The sequence below is a fragment of the Peromyscus maniculatus genome, chromosome 14, assembly GCF_049852395.1.
Source record: "Peromyscus maniculatus bairdii isolate BWxNUB_F1_BW_parent chromosome 14, HU_Pman_BW_mat_3.1, whole genome shotgun sequence".
NCBI classification, from domain to species: domain Eukaryota; kingdom Metazoa; phylum Chordata; class Mammalia; order Rodentia; family Cricetidae; genus Peromyscus; species Peromyscus maniculatus.
In genome coordinates, this window is record NC_134865.1 from 46,152,094 (window position 1) to 46,172,141 (window position 20,048).

Below are 20,048 nucleotides of genomic sequence, written 5' to 3' on the forward strand. Positions count from 1 at the left end.
TCTGGTCATTGTAGGGTCACTGTAAAGAAGACAGGCAGCCAGGGTAAGGCCACATTATAAAAGCCAGGTGGCGATGAAGACCTCAGGTCTTTTTAGGGGCTCACTGCTCGTTGAAATCAAAAGTCTTCATGTTCTCCGATTGAGCTAGCGGGCACGTTGTTTAACATTAAATAAATGTATTTTGAGACGGGGTCTTTTTAGGTAGTCCTGGAACTCGCTACAGACACCCGGCCGGCCTGTAAATCACAGGAATCCTCCTGCCTCTGTCTCGGGAGTGCTGAAATGAAAGGCGTGCGCCACCACCGCCCGGCTCCTTGGTTGAAATTTTAAAAAAGCAGATCCCCAGCTCACACGTCGAGGCCGATGTCAACAAAGAGCGACGGGGACTCACGCACGCGCGGTAAGGTGATAGGGAAGGCCCGGATGGAGGCGGGGCCGAGGTCGCGGATCATACGTCACGGAGCGCGCGTGCGTGACGCCACTGGGGCGGGGCCTCGGGACCCGGTTCCTGACAGCCGCCGCTTGGCAGTCCGGAGGGAGCATGGGGACCCCTGCGGGTGCCGGCACCCGTCCCGTGGGCGCGGGAACTCTTGCAGGCGTGGGGGCCCCGCCGGGCTTGCAGACCGACTGCGAGACGCTGCTCAGCCGCTTCCAAGAGTTGGACAGCGTGCGCTTCGAGGACTTCGCGGAGCTCTGGCGCAGCATGAAGTTCGCGACCATCTTCTGGTGGGTGTGCCACGCTGCCCTGCGGGAATGCGGCCCGAGTCCCCGGCCTCCGCCTGGGCGATCCCCCTGGCTCGCCCCTCCACCGCCTCCATCCGCACCCAGACGTCTGCCTTTCGACCTCTGCCAGTCTTGTTCGCCCCGAATGAATCCACGGTTAGAAACAAAGCAAACCACACCGAGACAGGGTCCTCCACGAATGAATTCTTTTAGCATGCAACAACCAAAGTTGGAAGTGCAGATTTGAGCCTCTGTTTAGCGCCTTTAGGTGGATGAAGCCCAAATTCAGCCCGGTGGCCGCCTTTGCCTCTGTCCCCAGAGTCATTCCCAGTGTCTCACTTTCTTGTCCCAGCTTAACTTTGGTCCTCCACGGGCACTTCCTAGCCTGGGAGTTTCCTCCCTCTTTTGGTTTGTCCACTTCTTCAGTCATATTTAAACCCAAATGACAGTTCTTTGGGAAGTCTTTTGCCCTTCTGGACTAAGTGAGAGGTTCGTGTTCTCTCTACCCCCAGCACCACGTGCATATCTCACCTCATATTGCATAGTTGAAGATGCCTTATTGGATAATGGTGAAGAGCACTGGGATGGGTCCCGAGTATTAGAATTTGAATTCAGCTCCCCAACCCTCCCCCACCGAGGTTTGGGGCAAGCTACTTTGTCTGTGAAATAGAGGCAGATAGTATACTTCACAGTAATGTGAGGATTAAATGAACCGATATATTTGGTGTGTTCCATGTTCGAAATTAATGTTCAGCGTTATTCCTGCTTTTTTAAATTTCCCCCTTAGACTGAACTCTGGAATGGTGACTCAATACATGTGGTATTTCTTCCTCTTTTTGTTTTTGAGACATAGTTTCATTGTGTAGCCATGGCTGGCCTGATTTGCCAACAAGACCAGACTGGCCTTGAGATCTGCCTTCCTCTTCCTTCCAAGGGCTGGGGTTACAGGCATTCACCACCAGGCCCAGGTTTGAACGTGGCGTTTGTATTAATTAGTGTAGCATATAGGTGATTGAAAGGGCTGAATGATTGAATGGAACTTTATTAGAGCTTTTGCTGAGTAAAAGAGAAAAAATAAAAACCAACTCTGTTGATGTAAACTAATTATTATGTAGTTTGTAAATTACAGGGATGAAGGATGAACATATTAGCTGGTCATGGTGCTGCATCCCTCTAAGCCCAGAATTGGGGGAGGTGGAGGCAAGAGAATCAGGAGTTCAAGGTCGTCCTTAACTACATAAAGAATTCCAGACCAGCCAGGCTACAGGAGATACTGCCTCAAAAAACCAAACAACAAAGACTATTTATTGTACATCTAATCTTTTACATAGCTAACTGTAACGCATTCACTGTTTAATATGCTTATCATAGAACTCCGAAAAGCAGCAATAATGTCTATATTTTAGAGGTTAGAAAATTGAAGCTTTTATTTATTTTTAAGTTTCTCCAGACAGGGTTTCTCTGTATGGCCTTAGCTGTCCTGGAACTTGCTCTGTAGACCAGGCTGGCCTTGAACTCACAGGGATCTGCCTGCCTCTGTGTCCCAAGTGTTGGGATTAAAGATGTGCACCACCACCATCTGGCTAGAAAATTGAAGCTCTAAGCTTTAAGGAAGTTAATTTCACCAAGTGTGGTGACATAGGCTTATAATTAGAGTGATCAGGAAGATTGCAAGTTTGAGGTCCGCCTGGGCTGTAAAGTGAGACCTCATTTTAAAAATATCTAAATCTGCCGGGCGTTGGTGGCGCACGCCTTTAATCCCAGCACTCGGGAGGCAGAGCCAGGTGGATCTCTGTGAGTTCGAGGCCAGCCTGGACTACCAAGTGAGCTCCAGGAAAGGCGCAAAGCTACACAGAGAAACCCTGTCTCGAAAAGCCAAAAAAAAAAAAAAAAAAAAAAAAACTAAATCTATGTTATCCTGTTCCTTTTTAATTTAATATTATTATTATTATTATAGACAATATTATTATTATTGTGTAGTCCTGGCTGGCCTGGAATGTACTGTGTAGATGAGGCTGGCCTCTAATGGGACTAAAGGTGTGCACAACTAGGCTGGAGAGATGGCTCAGCAGTTAGAGCACAGGCTGCTCTTCCTAGAGGACCCAAGTTCAATTCCTAGCACATGGCAGCTTACAGCTGTCTATAACTCCAGTTTCACGGGATCCAACACCCTCACACTGACATCCGTGTAGGCAAAACATCAGTGCACATAAAAATAAGTAAATCTTTAAAGAAAAATGACAACAGGCCACATGAATGAGGGTGCTCATGGACCCCAATTATTTAAGCCTTGCAGTGGTGGCACACGCCTTTAATCCCAGAGAGATTAATTTGGAAGGTAGAAGCAGGCAGATCTCTGTGAGTCCAAGGCCAGCTTGATCTACAAAGTAAGTTCCAGGACAGCCAGGGCAACACAGAAACCCTACCTGAAAAAGCCAAAAAATAAAATAAGTGTGCACCACCTTGCCCACCCTGTTTTCTTCTTTCTTTCTTTCTTTCTTTCTTTCTTTCTTTCTTTCTTTCTTTCTTTCTTTCTTTCTTTCTTTCTTTCTTTCTTTCTTTCTTTCTTTCTTTCTTAAGATTTATTTATTATATATATATATAGTATTCTGTCCGCATATATTCCTGCAGGCCAGAAGAGGGCACCAGATCTCATTATAGACAGTTGTGAACCACCATGTGGTTGCTGGGAATTGAACTCAGGACCTTTGGATGAGCAGCAAGTGCTCTTTACCTCTGAGCCATCTCTCCAGCCCTGTTTTCTATTTTCTTGTCTTTTCTGTTTGTAAAATCCATACAGGGAGGGGGTGACATACTAAGGGAGTTTTTCTAGGTTACTAGAGGAGTGGTGGACTTGATTTTCTTTTCCTTTTTTTTTTTGGAGACAGCGTCTTTCTCTGCAGCTCTGACTATTCTGGAACTCTATGTAGACTAGGCTAGCCTCAAACAGAGATCCACCTGCCTCTGCCTCCTGAGTGCTGGGATTAAAGGAATGTGCCACAACACCTGGCTGGATTTTCTTTAGGAGTTATTTTGGTCTCAATACTGTATATTTGAAATGAATATTTCATGTTCTTTTCCTGTACTTATATTTATTGTTTGAGAGTCAAAGTGGTCTCCTCCCCCACTTGTAGTGAGATGTAATAGATTACACCAGCAAAGGGGTAGGTCGTTATCATTTTTTAGTTTGCTGTTATTAAGTGACAAATGCAATATATTTATAGTTATGTGAATGCCAGTTGCTTGCATGTGTTTTAGGGCATTTTAGCTGAGTTGATATTTAAAGATGACTTTGTTTTTTCAAAAATGGGATCTGGCTATGGCCTCGCATCGATGGCCGTCCGACCTCTTGTCTTCTGAGTGCTGGAATTACAGCCCGGGCCACCAGCCTCTTGTTTTGTTTGACACTAGGTCTCTTGTAGCCCAGACTGGCCGTGACCTCAGTATGTAGTCAAGGATGACCTCAAACCTTTTGATCCTTCTGCTTCCATTTTCCAATCTCTGGGATTTCAGGACTGTGCTACTGGGTCTAGCTTTTTAAAAATGGAGAACATTTTTAATCTACCAACTTAAGGTCTATCATAGAATACTAACATAATGTGTTGATTGTTTTTTTCATTTTTTTTTTATTTTTGTCTTTTTGAGACAGGGATTCTCTGTTCTGGATCTCGCTCTGTAGACCAGGCTGGCCTCGAACTCACAGAGATTCGCTTGGCTCTGCCTCCCAAGTGCTGGGATTAAAGGCGTGCGACACCACGGCCCCACTTGTTTTCTTCATTTTTAAGAGGAACGTCACAGTGTCTTTTCTGTTCTGGTGAATGGGAGGATGGGTTATGTTGGGTTGTTTCTCTTAACACGTAAGCCTTCTGTTTTGGAATATTTGTACACTGTGTGAAGATGTGTTGCTGTGATTGGTGTTAATAAAAAGCCGAGAGGCCAATAGCTAGGCAGGAGGGGATGGGAGAGAGACAAACTTGGAGGATGAATCTAGGTGTGGAATGTGCCAGCAGACTTGAATCACAAGAGGGTCAGGGGTGGGTTGTCCGTCTAGTTCCCAGCAGTTAACTTTTGTTCATGTTTATGTAACAGTGGGCATATTTCCTTTTTGTTTTACAGTGGCAAAATGAGGAACTTAAAAAAGAACATGTTTACAAAAGAGGCCTTAGCTCTGGCCTGGCGCTATTTTTTGCCTCCATACACCTTCCAGATCAGAGTTGGCGCTCTGTACCTACTGTACGGGTTGTATAACACGCAGCTGTGCCAGCCAAAACAAAAGGTAAGGTTGGTGAATTAGTTTCCCCCAGTAGAAACATGAACTAGGCACTGTATTTTCAAAATAATAAAGGACTTAGGTGGAAATACCAGTGTTTGCATTTCCGGTCATGAACAAGGATCAAGTCCGTTTCACACAGTGGCTTGTTTTCTCTTCCTGGCTGTAGATCCGAGTTGCCCTGAAGGACTGGGATGAAGTGATCAGGTTTCAGCGGGAATTGGTCAACGCGCAGCATTTCGACGCAGCCTTTGTTTTCAGGAAGCTCCGGCTAGACAGAGCCTTTTACTTCACAGCGATGCCCAAGCTGGTGGGTTTCCTCAAAACAGAACCAAACAAACAAAACCAAACAACCCCACGCATTTTCAAAACAAGCTGCTACATTTCGTTGTCCATGGCCTGCTTCGTTCTCCTGGAAATGTGAAGTCTTTTAGTGGTGGTCAAAACTGTAGCCCTTCTTAAAATGTGAAACATGTTTTCTGATTGTTTTGTTTTCTCTGCAGACAGAATAGAGCCTCTGCTCTTGAGTCAGGGTATTTGTGGATGCCACACAGGAATTGTTGGGAGTGGGAAGAGATCTGGTGTCTATCTGTGTTCTCTCTCTCCAGAGCTGAGGTTCAGTCCCAAGCCACACACATGCTCGGACTTTATCAGCCACTGAGCTGCCTCTCTTGTCTCTCTCCATTTGTGTAGAAACATGTCAAGTGTGCCTTTCTACACTGGAGTGTCAAGAGGGCTTGACCCAGGAATTTAAACCTCAGTCGGTAAAAACTGGAAATTTCTAAAATAATCCACTGTTTTTCCGGTTTTGTAACAATTGAGACACTAGATTGGAAGAGCAGGCATTCTCCTGGCAAGTCACGTGACTTTTCAAAGCTGGGCGGGCTGTAGCATTCGGTGTGGCGTCTGATACTTAGAAATACCTAATAGGCTCTGCAAATGGATAGCTAATCAGTGTACTTGTAGGGCTGTTCTTCTGCTCGTGTGAATTTACGCCTAGCTTATGTTCAAGCACTGGAAAATATCCTTTAAAAGATGTTCATTTTTGAAAAGCTTTATCGTTGTGCATGTGTGAACATGGTGTAGTAGGTGGTACGTGTTCCATGGCGCACATGCCACTGTGCCTGTCTGTAGGTAATAAACAGGACAGCTCTGTGGTGTTGGTTCTGTCCTTCAGCCTTGGGGGGGAGTCCTGGGATCTACTCAGGTGACCAGGCTTGCTCAGCAAGTGCCTTTGCTCACGGAGCCATCTCCCCAGCCTCCCAGGATGTTCGTTTTAAAAGACATTCTTTGTGTTTAGCTTTCCTGCAGAATGAAGAAGAAAATTCAACAGACTGAAGTGACCCAGAAGTTTAAGGACCCAAATGACCGTGTAATGAAACTTATCACTTCCGATGTGTTAGAGGTGCGTTGTGCTCACACTGTTGAAGCTGGGGAAAGTGGGTCTATTGACAGTTGTGTGCTGAGGTGATAACTTCATTACTGGATATTGACAGTTTCTGTAGTGATGTTAGCACAGATCTTGTCAACTCATAGTCACTTTGGAAAGCAATTATATTTTGAAATAGTTTGCCTTTAATATTGTCATCAAAGATGGAAATAAAGGACCAAGTGTGGTGGTACGTGCCTACAATTACAACACTAGCCTGGGCTATATAGCAAGACTGTGTCTCTTAAGATAAAACAAAACGTATATCTGTCTCAACCCAATATACATACAGGAAATAAAGGGCTCCTCTTTTCTCTTTCAGGAAATGCTGAATGTTCACGATCATTATCAAAATATGAAGCATGCTATTTCAGCTGATAAGTGCATGCCAGACAGAGCCCTCAGCCTGGTAAAGGATGATTTCTTTGACAACATTAAGAACATAGTTTTGGAGCATCAGCAGTGGCACACAGACCGGAAGGTAATTCCTTGCTGTTCCTGCCCGACCCCTGCATTGTGTGCAGTGATTAAATGTGGGCAGTACCTTGGAGAGGCAGCCTGGCATAGTGGCTGCATTGCCTGAGGGAAGATTTAGAGCGCTTTACCCTTCCAGTCAGGGCTCTGTCACTTAGTAAGCATGTGATGTGACATTATTCAGGGTTACAAATGGGGGTGGGGGGGGGAGAGTAAATCTTGTTTTGTTGAACTGTTTTTAGACCGAACCCAGCATATAGATTTATTTTGTTTGGTGCAATATTAATTCCAACATTGTTGTAACATTTTGAATTTATTTCCAACATGTAAATATTAGTGGACTGCATATAAAATTTTGGAAAACTACATGCTCTTTTTTTTTTTTTTTTTTCTACATGCTCTTATAAACCATAGAGTCTGGTTCCCCTGCGTCTACTGGCTGCGTATTAGGGGGATACTGCACCCCAGTGGAGGCTCTTCTCTCTGTCTTCAGCATTGTCTCTGGTGTGGCTGAGCCATTGATTTTTCAGTTTAGCTTTCTTTTTTTATTTATTTTTACACATGCACGCATGCACACTTTTTTTTTTTTTTTTTTTGTTTTTTGAGGGAAGAAGTTCTATTTAGTCCTGGAACTTACTGTGTAGGCCAGGCTAGAACTATTTTGAAACTTTGTGGTTCTTTAAAAATGTTTTTACACTTACTTGTGTGTGTGTGTGTGTGTGTGTGTGTGTGTGTGTGTATGTGTGTGTGTGTGTGTGTGTGTGTGTGTGTGTGCATGCACATTGAGTGCTTGTGGAAGTTGGAGGACAGCAAGTGGGAGTTGGTTTTCTCCTTCTTGCACATGGGTTCCAGGGACTGAACACAGGTCATCAGACTTGACAACCAATGTCTTTTCCCACTAAGCCATCGCTCTGGCGGGGAACTTCGTGATCTTTTTTTTTGTTTTGTTTTGTTTTGGTTTGGTTTTTTGGTTTTTTGAGACAGGGTTTTTCTGTAGCTTTGGAGCCTGTCTTGGAACTCGCTCTGTAGACCAGGCTGGCCTCGAACTCACAGAGATCCTCCTGTCTCTGCCTCCCCAGTGCTGGGACTAAAGGCGTGCGCCACCACCGCCCGGCGAACTTGGTGATCTTAATGTTAGACACTGTGCTGGTTAGTTTTCTGTTAGCTTGACAGAGGTTAGAGTCATCTGAAAAAGAGAGAGAGAGAGCATCAATGATGTCAATGCTTCTATTAGACTGGCCTGTAGGCAAGTCTCTGGGACGTTTTTTGATAACTGACTGGTGTGGGTGGTGCTGCCCCTGGCAGGTGGTCCTGGGTGGTATAAAGAAGTCTGGGCTGTTGTGGGGAACAAGCCAGTAAGCAGAGTTCCTCCATGGCTTCTGCTTCAGTTCTGTCTCTGGGTGCCTCCTGAGTTCTTGCTCTGACCTTCCATGATGGCCTGTAAGCTGTAAGGTGAAATAAACCCTTTCCTCCCCAAGTTGCCTTTGGCCATGGTCACAACAGTAAGACAGATGGTGACCCATGCTGCAGTAATATGAAGCGGCCTTCTGATTTTTTCAGTAGTTAAAAGTAACTGTTAAAACTGTAATCCAATAATTGTCTGAAATCAATGGAATTATAGATGTGTATACATTAACATTCACAAGTAACATTTTTGTTCTTTCAGAATCCGTCCTTAAAACCAAAACTTAAAGAAGGAGAAGAAGATAGCGAAGGCACTTCCCAGGAACCAGAGGTCAGCACTCTTAAAAGGCAGCATCTTTCCCTTTTATGCATGACTGGTTCTGCTTTGTAAGTGTTAGGACCCTTGACTCGTATTACGTAAACATGGGGAAATTCCGCTCTGTGTTCCATGGTAGCCAGTCTGTTCTTTACCTGAGCTGAGCAGGGCATTCTGAGTGCAGGGCAGGACTCAGGTCTGTTCTTCACCTGAACTGAGCAGGGCATTCCGAGTACAGGGCGGGAGTGAGGTCTGTTCTTCACCTGAGCTGAGCAGGGCATTCCGAGTGCAGGGCGGGAGTGAGGTGGTAGCAGTTTTGAGCAGATGGGGCGGGGTGATGGAAAGTGCTCTTTTTAATTCTCAGGGGCAGGGTAAGGCTTGTGTGATAGCTTCTTGCTTGTCAGCCTTTCAACCCCGTGACGCTTAGATGCTCTCCGCATCTTCTCACGTTCAGTGTTTCATCTGTCTTGTGGAGCCATCTTTAGGCACAGGCAGATGAGGGAATGGCAGTCAAGAGCTCTGCTAATCCCCAAGGCTTTGTCCCTACCCCCTTCATGAATCTGGACGGAGATGGCCCACAGCTGTGAGGATGGCATTAATGCCGCTTGCTGTGCCAGCAGGCAGAGGTGTCATGTGTGATTTTTGTATCATGCGTGTCTAAACTTCTTGGTTTCTTTTATTTGACCTTTGTCTCAGGTCTTAATCCTGACTGTAGGTCCTCGGATTTTCGTAATTTCCCTAATGTTATATTTGAACTTGGTTTTCCTTGTTTGTTTTCCTTCCAGAGATGTGAAAGAGCCGAGTCTTTAGCAAAAATAAAAGCAAAAGCCTTTTCAGCTGTTGCTCAGGTAAGTTCCGTGTTTAGTAAGCCAGCGTACCGTCCGCTCTCTCCTAAATGGCAGGTTAGTGTTCATCCACGTTATCCACACACACAGTTGAAGAGTCAGTCACCCAGCAGCGCCTGCCCATTGCCTGGTGCCCCATGCGCCTGACCTGGAGAAGAGGCACTGTGTGGCTTCTCCTCTGGCTCTTCCTTTTGCTCTTGGCCTAGAGTGTTGAAGCCGTGTTCTCCATCCTCTTCCGCCTTCTGGACGCGGGTCTAGGAGGAATGGAGTGTGCTCTTTGTCCCTGGAGTTCAGGACTGTAACGTGGGTTTTTATTGATTGTTGGCATTCAGGTGGCCATTGTTTCAGTCTGGGACCTCTGTGCCGGAAGAATTTTTTTTTTTAGTTATTATTTTTTATTGTATATATTTTTTTCTTTACCCATCTTGTTTTTTCTTTGCTATTTTCAGTCTGTTTCTATTAGGGTGTTTCTTAAATGTTAGCTTCTTGGCCATTGTTTTTGTTGTTTTTTTTTGTTGTTTGTTTTTTTTAGTATGTGTGCTGATTTTTTTTTTCTTTACTGAGAATGTCTGTCATTAAGGATATTAATTTAATCACAGTTTTTGATGTTTCTTCCCATTTCCTTTGAATCCGTTTTTCTGTTTATTTTGGTCTCTGTTTTTCATTCTCTTGGCTTTGTTCCAGAAGATCAGAGCTCCTCAGATGTCTCTTTATGTGGAGTGACTAACAGATAATGCAGATTTTAAATGTTAAAGCCTTCATTTCTTTTTCTTGGGTCTATTCATTTTTACTAAAGAGGAAGCTTCCATTCCCATTCCCGTGAGAAGAGGGTGGGAAGCCAGCCCAGCTGCCGGTGTTTCCGGAGCATCCTCTGGGTCAGTCGGGAGGCCCAGAGTCCACGCTCGGGCCGCCTTCTGCTGTCCCCTCCACCGCCATCTTTGCTTCCGTGCCTCCATCTACTTGTTTATTAATTATTAAAATCCTAAATCTCTCTCTGGTTTGTCTTCCCGGAGAACGGGCTCCTGCCATCCTAGGGGGGTGGTCCGTTGCTCAGCTTTGGGGCTGGGGGGCAGGACAGGGTTCCCCATGTAGGTGTTCACCGGCTCCCTGTGGTTTGGGTGCAGTCCTCGCGGGCGGGGTGGGCGGTTTTGTCATAGTTCTCCTGGGCGGCCGTTTCATTTCTACCCTTCCTTGTGAAGTCAGCTGTCGCTTTACTCGGCTGTAATCGGGTTGTTTCCTCCATGTGTCTGTTCTGTGGTTTTCTGCGTTTTTATTTCATTATTTTACTCAAGTTGGAGGAGGAAGTAAGTACTGATAAATTCATTCTTAATTCTATGTTTTTCTTGGAGAGAGAGAGTGTGTGTGTGTGTGTGTGTGTGTGTGTGTGTGTGTGTGTGTGTGTGACTATTTCATGGGAAAGCAGACTCATTTCCTAACTGTAGGAATAGAAAGTAATAATGTTTAGGATGACTCCTATTGGTTAGGTGTTATACAGTTGCTACACACCATCACAGTAAAGTGAGTATAAGACATTGAAAACACACCAAGGAAGACAAATGGATTACATTCAGTTCTTTTTAACCCGAATTCCCTTTATGTATGGAGAGGATTTGTTGTCAGATGATGTCTAATGTATATCTTAAGACCTCAGATAAGTGTGAAAATCAATTACATCATACCCCACAAAGTTGTTCCAAGTGCATTATTGCACAACTGTAGTTTTTTTCCCTCTTGAGGTGCACCTGGTGTCTTATATAATAGCTTTTGAAGACTCACTAATAAGGCGTATCTCTGTGAGTTCAAGGCCAGGCTGGTTGATATAGTTTATATAGCCAGAGCTATGTAGAGGGACCCTGCCTCAAAACAACAACAAGGAAACCCTGGGCTTGCTGGTCTTAGAGACCGTTAGGACCGGAACTTCCTTCCTCACTTCTCCTGCCTTTCTTTTCCGTGGCGTTCGTGCTCCTGGCTTTGGGTTCGAAGCTGGTGCTTCCTTTCTGGTAGTTACCGTTCTACAACACAGTGAACACGTCACAGTGTGGTGGGTTTGGGAAACCTATCCCGACCAGTCTGGGCCACATACCCGGAGCTGGGCACACAGTGGGAGGTACCTTACTCTGAGACCTGACTCTTCTCAGCTTCATTGGCTAGCCGTTCTAGAGAAGAGCAACTGCATCCTAGCCCAGGGTGAGCTGTCGGTGACGCGGCTGCAGGGATTGGTTACAAAGGTGAAAGTCTGTGTCTCCGTACAAAGTGTGTAGCACAAGCCTGGTCATGGTAAAGGACGTGATGACACCTGTTTCTGCCTCCCTCACCTTTGTGGTCTGTCCTTGGGTTCATTGTTATTCATCGCGAGTAACTGCATTTCTCTTAATAAGGCGTCCAAGTCCAGGAGGCATCGCCAAGCCAAGCTTGACTCCTCTGACTCTGATTCTGGGTCTGGACAAGGGCCAGGCAAAGCAGCTAAGAAGAAAAGAACCAGAGAGACAGCAGAACCGGCAGGAAGGAAGAGGGCTTCCAGAGGCAGAGGTACTTCGCATTAACAGCTTTGCTAAGGCCGGGCAAGGCTGAGTAGGTCCTTACTTCTAGGATGGGTTAGAGCTGGGTGTGGTGGGGAGACATCTGTAATAAGATCCTGTCTCAGAAAAAAAAAAAAAAAAAAGATTTGTGTGGGAACATTGTGGATTTAATATTAAAAATGAACCCATTTCATAGCTTCTTGGACTCTTGTTCCTGAAAGAGACCCTAGAGATTATATCAAACTTATTACTCAGTGTAACTCTATTAGTAATGATGTGTGAATTAAATTACATCTAGAAAAGTCAATAAGTAATGCAGTTCATAAACTTTATCTCCTTCAGTTAAATTCATTAAGCTATCCCTGTTTTTCCTTTGTAAAAAGAGTATCTGCAAAATGACCTTTTTTTTTTTTTTTTTGATGCTTAAATGACCATCGATTTGAGCGATTTGATTTTTAAAAAATCAAATAAATGCTGTATACTCAGCACAGCTAAGGTTGGGATGTGTTAATGGCAGAAAGCATAATAGACACATTACAAATACTTCATAATTGTACCAGACACACTCCTGGCTACCTCAGGCAGGAGTTTGTGAAAGTCATTTACAGCCTGTGAACACATTTTGTTTCTCCTGTGTCGAGGCAGTGCAGGAGAGTCAATAGCTCCAGTGTCTGTTGGATACGGTTCTGTGCTGTGATAGTTGCTTAGCGTGCAGTAAGAATTCGGAGGGAGAAGCCCAGGCTGCTAAGGGTAGCCAAGACATGAAAGCTTTTGAAAGAAAGCTTGCTCCTCCGAAACTGACAGGCGCAGTGAAGACTACTGTTACGACAAACTCGAGCTTGTAAAATAAATCCTAAAATACAAAACAGGTCCCCAAACCAAAAGCCCTTCCTGAATCCAGTTGTTCTAAGATGCAATCATGATGCAGTTAATTGGAATCTATTAATATAATTTGTCTTATATTAGGCTAAAGGGGAAGATATATATTATAATAATTATCAGGGAAGATATTTGATAATATCCAATGTCAATCCTTGATTTAAAAAATTCTCCAGATTGGGATCATCCATGTCCTGTGAAGTTCAGAGAGCCGTACACACCGGCTGTGAAGCTTACAGTCTCACGTGAGAGCCGCAGACAGTGGGGACAAGTGAACACACTCCAGTGGAAACACACCTCTGTGTAGGTGATGGGTCGGTCACCACAGACGGAGCCGTGTTCACCCTATCCTGGAGAAAAGAAATGGAGATCCCTTTCGTTTTTTTACAGACAGACAGACAGACAGACAGACAGAGAGCCTAACATTAGCAAGGATACGTTAGAAGAACATTTTATCTGTCATTGCCCTTGCAGAGCTAGGTGGTGTGATCGGGAACATGAAGTTGTACGTTATCAGAGAAGGTGCCCGTGTGAGTGGCCAATGTTAAATGTGAAAAGTATTCTGGAATTAGCTGGACAGAAAAATGAAGAGCAGAAGTTTTAGTAAAGTAAGGGACCCTGCTACAGAAGTTAGCGCTGGAAGGTTCATAAAGAGAATCTGTGATAGTTTTATTAGTCTAGTAAGTTAACTAGTGACAGATTATTATAAAGTTCTCATAAGACACAAGACAGGAAATCCGAATAACCTTTCGTCTATTAAAGGACTAAACTTGCAGGTGCTATGCTGGACGTCTGCGAACTTGTTTTGTTCACTCCTGGGAACTGATTGGCCTCTGCACCCCGGCAAGTGCTCACTCCTCACATCTCTAGTCCCCAGCTCTTGAGACGGGCTCCTGCTCTGTAGCTCAAGGAGGCCTTGAAGTCTCAGTCATCCTCCCTCCATGCTCTGTGTGCTGGGGTTAGTCGTGTGCCACGGCACCCAGCTTACTGATGTTTGAGAAAGGAGTAATGTTCCTGTACAAATTCTTTCAGAAAATAGAAGAGAGAACACTTTCTAGCTTCTTGTTACCGCAATAAATGAAAACTAAAGACCGACTCCCTTCACTAGGGATATTCCTTGCTAGATAAAGAGATCAAATCCAGCAACCTATTGGAAGAAAGCAAGATGAGCAATTAGACCCTATCCCAGTAATTTAAGAAATAAGCCAGTGTAATTCATATTAACCCGTTAAGGGAGAAACCTCTCATAAATAAGGTTATCGACAAATCTAGTATCTGCTCATGGTGGAAACAGTGAATTACTATTAGATGGAAATGGGACCTAATGGATTTGTAGCAGACACAGACTTTAACATCATCCTTCATGTGGTTCCTGGGATTGGACTCTGGAAGAGCAGCCAGTAATTCCAGCTCCTGATCCAATTGATTGGGTAGTCACTATTGAGAGAGTTATGCATTCTGGATAGGAGATCTTTATCAGTAATCAGAATTGTATTTGCATATATTTTTCCAGGTTGTAGCTTGATATCTCTGTCTCTGTCTCTTTCTAATAACAGTGTGTTACAAAGATAAGAATTTCAGTGGACATGGTAGTGCATGCCTTTAATCCTGGTGCTATGGAGTCAGAGGCAGGTGGATCTCTATGACTTCCAGGACATACAGGGCTACATAGTGAGACTCTGTCTCAAGGGAACACAATTGTTTAAATTTTGTTTGTCATGTTTTGTTTTGTTTTTGTGAAGTTAGGGACTCATGCAGCCAGGCTCACTCAGATGGCCTTAAACTCCTAAGCCAGAGTTCTGCCTCTGCCTCCCAGGTGCTGGCACTGTATGCACATGTTACCACATTGGCTTAAGAATTGAAATTTTGAAGAAGTGCAATTTATCATTTTTTCTTTGATTCATGCTTTTTTTGTGTTACACATAGAGTCTTATCTGAGAACAATTTTTCAGTGTTTTCTCCTACACATTTTGAAACTTTAAGCATCATGTTTGTGACACATTTAATCATTTTGTTATATGTGCGAGCGGAGGGTGGTTTTTTTTTTTTTTTTTTTTTTTTTTTTTGGTTTTTTGAGACAGGGTTTCACTGCTGTAGCTTTGGAACCTGTCCTGGACTAGCTCTGTAGACCAGGCTAGCCTTGAACTCACAGAGATCCTCCTGGCTCTGCCTCCTGAGTGCTGGAATTAAAGGTGTGTGCCACCACCGCCCAGCCGGAGGGTGTTTTTTGACTGTGGATGTAAAACTGTATCAGCATCGTTTAAAACCACCTTTACTCCACCAAATTACCTTCACAATAAAACCAAGACCATCTCGATGGCTCATCAGGTAAAGGTGCTTGCTGAGAGCCTGACAGCCTGAGGTCAGTCTCCTGGACCCTCACAGTAGTAGGAGGGGACCAGTTTTCAACAGTTGTCTTCCGACCTCCACATGTACACTGGCACACATGTGCCTCAATGTCACATTCACAGTCACAAAAAGATCTTACTGTTACTGTGTAAGCATGATGCATGTGTTTAAGAAGTGCTTTGTACTTATTTTAAAACACTGGTGGGGCTGGGGAGATGGCTCAGTGGTTAGGGTCACTGGCTGTTCTATGGGACCCAGAATCAGTTCCCAGCATCCACATGGTAGCACACAACTGGCTGTAACTCCAGATCCAGGGGCTCCGATCCCCGCTTCTGGTCTTTGTGGGCTGGGCATTAGGCACACAAACTTACATGCAGGCAAAACACCCATGCACATAAAATAAAAACAAAGAAATCTTTAAAAATCTAGAGGAAGTCCATAGACTAAGAAAAACAGAGGAGATGGCTTGAAAAGGACAGTGTCTGCGGTGTACAGAGTGAGGTCTGTTTTGGTTCACATGTGAACAGTGTTAACTTTTAGTAATTCTGGAAAATTATGTTGAGTGTTAGATCACGGCCTGCCCTCAAAAGTGGAGTCGGCAGCCTAGGTTTAACTTGGTAGGCGGAGGTGAGTGCCATGACTCGTTTCCTTGAAAACCAGGAGGAACACGGTAGGTTTGAGTTAACAGACAGCAGTGGGCTGCTGTGGTAGCTCAGGTTTAGGAGAGGTACATAATGGCCTTGGTTGTAGGGACTGGAGGGTGTCTTGACAGTTTCGCAGATGGATACAGAGGCTGATTGGGGGATGAGATAAGCATGCCCGGTCTCAGCATGTGGAAGATGCTGGTGGGTAAATGCTGGAGAGGTCTGGGTGGCAATAATGAGGATTTCATATGGGGGAAACGCTTGTTCAGTCTGCCTGGCCAGGTTCAAGTCCTGTGATGTCTGTCTGTCCTTGAACTTCTGGTCCTTCTGCCTCCGCCTCCCTAGTGCTAGGACTGTAGATGTGGGCCACCATGCCTGGGTTATGGTGATGGGTATTGAACACATCTATATCCCATGCTAAGTTAACTCTACTGACTGAGCCACATCCCAGCCCAACTCCAGTGTTTTTGAAAATGGAAATTCACTGGCTGATATGACTAAAGAAGTACGTGAGCATGTGTCTTGTGTAGCAAAAGAAAATGTGTCGGGCTGGAGAGATGGCTCAGCGGCTAAGAGCACTGGCTCTTCTTCCAGAGGTCTTGAGTTCAATTTCCAGCAACCACACGATGGCACACAACCATCTGTAATGAGGTCTGGTGCCCTCTACTGGTCTGCAGGTGTACATGCAGACAGAATGCTGTATACATAAAAAATAAAATAAATCTTAAAGTTAAATAAAGAGAAAAGGTATCTGTGTTCAAAAATAAGACTGAAGCTGTTCAACTTTAAATTACTATGAAGTTGAAGTAAAGCCGGGCGGTGGTGGCGCACGCCTTTAATCCCAGCACTCGGGAGGGAGAGGCAGGTGGATCTCTGTGAGTTCGAGGCCAGCCTGGTCTCCAAAGCAAGTTCCAGGAAAGGTGCAAAGCTACACAGAGAAACTCTGTCTCAAAAAAACAAACAAACAAACAAACAAAAAAACCAAAAAAACCCAAAAGAAGTTGAAGTAACACATGATCAGCCCCTCTAGACACCCTGTTTGTGTGATAAAGATCAAATGAGGTATCTCTCACTAAGTTTCTTCTCATTCTCTCCATTTTGCCTAATGAAAGAATCATATACTATATACAAAGCACAGGGCTTTTTTGTTCTGTAGATGCAGGGTTTCAACGTGTAGCTCAAGTTGGCCTGGAACTTGCTATGTGGCCTAGTTAGTCCTCAGACTTATAATCCTCCTGCTTCAGCTTCTTGAGTGCCTGGATTAAAGGTTTTTCCATTTATCTGTCTGTCTGTCTGTCTGTCCATCTGTCCACCCACCCTTCATCCATCCATCCATCCCTCTATCCATCATCTATTTATTTGAGTTTGGATTTCACTGTAGCCCAGACTGGCCTCAAAGTGAACATCCTCCCAAGTGCTGAGGTTATAGGTGTGTGCCACTGTGCCCAGTGACACAAATATTTTAATGCTTCCTCCCTCCCCCCCACCTCCACAGGGTTTCTCTGTGTAGCTTTGGAGCCTTTCCTGGATCTCGCTCTGTAGACCAGGCTGGTCTCAAACTCACTGAGATCTGCCTGCTCTGTCTCCCAAGTGCTGAGACTAAAGGCGTGTGCCACCACCGCCCGGCGTATTTTTAATACTTTTTTGGGGGTTTTTTTCCCAACAAAATTTCTTCCCCAGGTAGCTTTGCGCCTTTCCTGGAACTCACTCTGTAGTCCAGGCTGGCATATTTTAATACTTAAGTAAAGCTTTGAGGGAGATGGAGAAGAGGGGTCAGTCAAGGCTAAGGATAAGAAAGAAGTCATAAGGAAGCCTGGTACTTGGTAAGTTAATTAGCAAATTAACATTTAAAGGATTTTTATTCTAGAATGCATAATTATGTTGTAATTTCAGTGTTGAAACATCTAAGATTAGTATTCTGTTTTTATCTACAATCATTTCTCTATCTCTAAACATTCCTAGGTAATGTGCAGAGTGAACGGAAGGAAGAGAAGTCTTTACACCTGAGTATGCCCATAATTGCCGAAGAGGAGGAGGAGGAGACTGACTTCAGCGAAGCAGGTAGATATGCATCTCATCAATCAGTGCAGGGTCTTAGGCTTGCAGAGCGAGCGGCTGGGTTAGAGCCCTCCCCATGACAGGCGACTCCGCTCCTCTGACCCTTGCTTTGGCTCACTGGAGCACGGCAGTGTTACACTGGTAACCATGCCACTCCACAGCGAGCAGTGATGCAGTCCATGCATGTGGACGCCTGTTAGGGATCTCTCGCTGCCACTGTCTCGGGAGCTGCTCCCAGACCTCTGCCCTGCTTGGTCTTGGTCTTGGCAGCTTCTCTTTAGGAATCTGTTTTCTTTTTCTTTCTAACCCTTGATCCTCCGCCTTCCATGGCATCCCCTTTCTGTTTTTCATGGATGGTGAATATTTCTTTTTTATCACAGCTTTCTGATGTTCTTGTTTCTGTGTCTTGTATTTAATGATGGTTATCTGCATGATAGTCACGCATTAGCTGTGAGAGCCAGAAAGACACAGCACATACGTGTTGTTATATTTCCAGGTTTCATTGTGATGGAGTCAAAGTCTGCACCTTCTCTTTGCACTGCCTAGATAACTCTCAGTTAGCTAGCCCTGGGTTCATGGTAATTATAGGGAAGGCATGCCCCTGGGGAAATTTCAAGCAACTTAATAATTAAGAAGTAGGATTTAGAGTGACGGAGCTCTCCTGTCTTACTGGCATCTCAGTAAGATTGAAATCCTTCTGTCCATTGGAGATAGGAGTTTCTGTTTTTTTGGATTTTCGAGACAGGGTTTCTCTGTGTAGTTTTGGTGCCTGTCCTGGATCTCAATCTGTAGACCAGGCTGGCCTCGAACTCACAGAGATCCACCTGGCTCTGCCTCCCCAGTGCTGGGATTAAAGGTGTGCACCACCACCGCCCGGCGAGGTAGGAGTTTCTAAACTGCAATTTCATTGGAAGAAAGTAACATGTGTTGGAGCTAAGATTTTTTTTTTAAGTTAGAAATAAGGTAATGCGCTACATTGTGTCACTGAAATATATATTAAAATTTAATTACATATTATATAATATATGGTAATATATCAATATTGTAAATAATTTAATCTATATTATACGTGTGTGTGTGTGTGTGTGTGTGTGTGTGTGTATGTGTGTGTGTGTGTGTGTGTGTGTGTGTGTGTGTGTGTGTGTGTATGTGTGTGTGTGTGTGTGTGTGTGTGCTTTGTTATTTACCTCCCTCAAGGCTTCCCTCTTAGGTCTTGGCCGTGAGGACATTGGTGGGTTAGACTAGTTAAACACTTACCCAGGTGACCTGTATATTGTTACTTAAATCTGTCATTTAAATGTCAGTTTGTTTAAAGAATTGATGGACTTCCTAACCTTGTATCCTCAGAGTTCACTGCACCCAAGAGGAGAAGAAAGCGCTGACCAGGAGCCCGGTGGAGTTTTAAATCTGAGCTTTCTGACAGAAGAACAGGTTTTATTTTGTTCTGAGCAGGAGGCTGGCCAGCAAGGACTAACTTCTGAGAACGGGGTCATTTCTGTGAAATGGGAGAGCCCGACGTAGGTCAGGAGTTGGAATAGAGGTTTACTCTGAAGTTTAATGTAATATTTCTGTTAAGAGTCGGTGTGAATGGGGATAAAGTTTGCATTTAGAATGTAGTAGAAAGAATTGTGCATTCGTGGATTACACACCACTGTAATGTTTACTATTCTATTTTTAAAAACATTTTTCTAAAATACTGTTTATATATAAGTGACTCGTACCTGCCATCCAGCAATGGGTTGGGCTGTGGTTTTTGTTTAATATTCTACGTGTTGTGGTTAAGTGCAATAAAATATCTGTCCCACTTGCTTTCTCTTTTAATGTATGAAATTACATGGTTAGTGACCTGACTAATAACTTAGGAGGTTAACACTCCTTTGGTGATGTATTCCTATTTATCTATTTACTAGACAGCGTCTTGCTGTGTATGCTAGGCTGGCCTCGAACCTTCCACACTCCACCTCAGCCTCCCCGCCGATGGGGTTGTAGAGTGCACCACCATGCCTCACTCGTTACCTTCTTTGGTGTTTGCGTTCAAGTTCGAGTTGGTCTCCTGTACACAAATACATATGCACGTCTGTGTCCTTGTCTACACAGAAGACTAATTAGTAAGCTGTATAAAGCTCATGTACTGCCTT

At 44.4% G+C, this 20,048-nt stretch overlaps 1 protein-coding gene across 1 annotated transcript; it reads left to right on the top strand.

Moving 5' to 3' along the window:
- Positions 1-258: 258 nt before the first annotated feature.
- Positions 259-19,714, top strand: Snapc1 (small nuclear RNA activating complex polypeptide 1). The gene is made up of 10 exons (XM_006992736.4): positions 259-726; positions 4,840-4,999; positions 5,163-5,303; positions 6,294-6,398; positions 6,745-6,903; positions 8,563-8,631; positions 9,402-9,464; positions 11,840-11,990; positions 17,815-17,913; positions 19,258-19,714. The coding sequence occupies exons 1-10, from the start codon at positions 542-544 to the stop codon at positions 19,290-19,292; spliced, it is 1,167 nt and encodes a 388-aa protein (XP_006992798.1). The 5' UTR covers positions 259-541; the 3' UTR covers positions 19,293-19,714.
- Positions 19,715-20,048: the final 334 nt, after the last annotated feature.

What these genes read in the sequence shown, in the direction of transcription:
- Snapc1 (XM_006992736.4), top strand. Translation starts at nt 542, where the DNA reads ATGGGGACCCCTGCGGGTGCCGGCACCCGTCCCGTGGGCGCGGGAACT. An exon ending in AAGTTCGCGACCATCTTCTG is followed by an intron (nt 727 to 4,839) that starts GTGGGTGTGCCA and finishes TTTGTTTTACAG; the next exon opens with TGGCAAAATGAGGAACTTAA. An exon ending in TGTGCCAGCCAAAACAAAAG is followed by an intron (nt 5,000 to 5,162) that starts GTAAGGTTGGTG and finishes TCCTGGCTGTAG; the next exon opens with ATCCGAGTTGCCCTGAAGGA.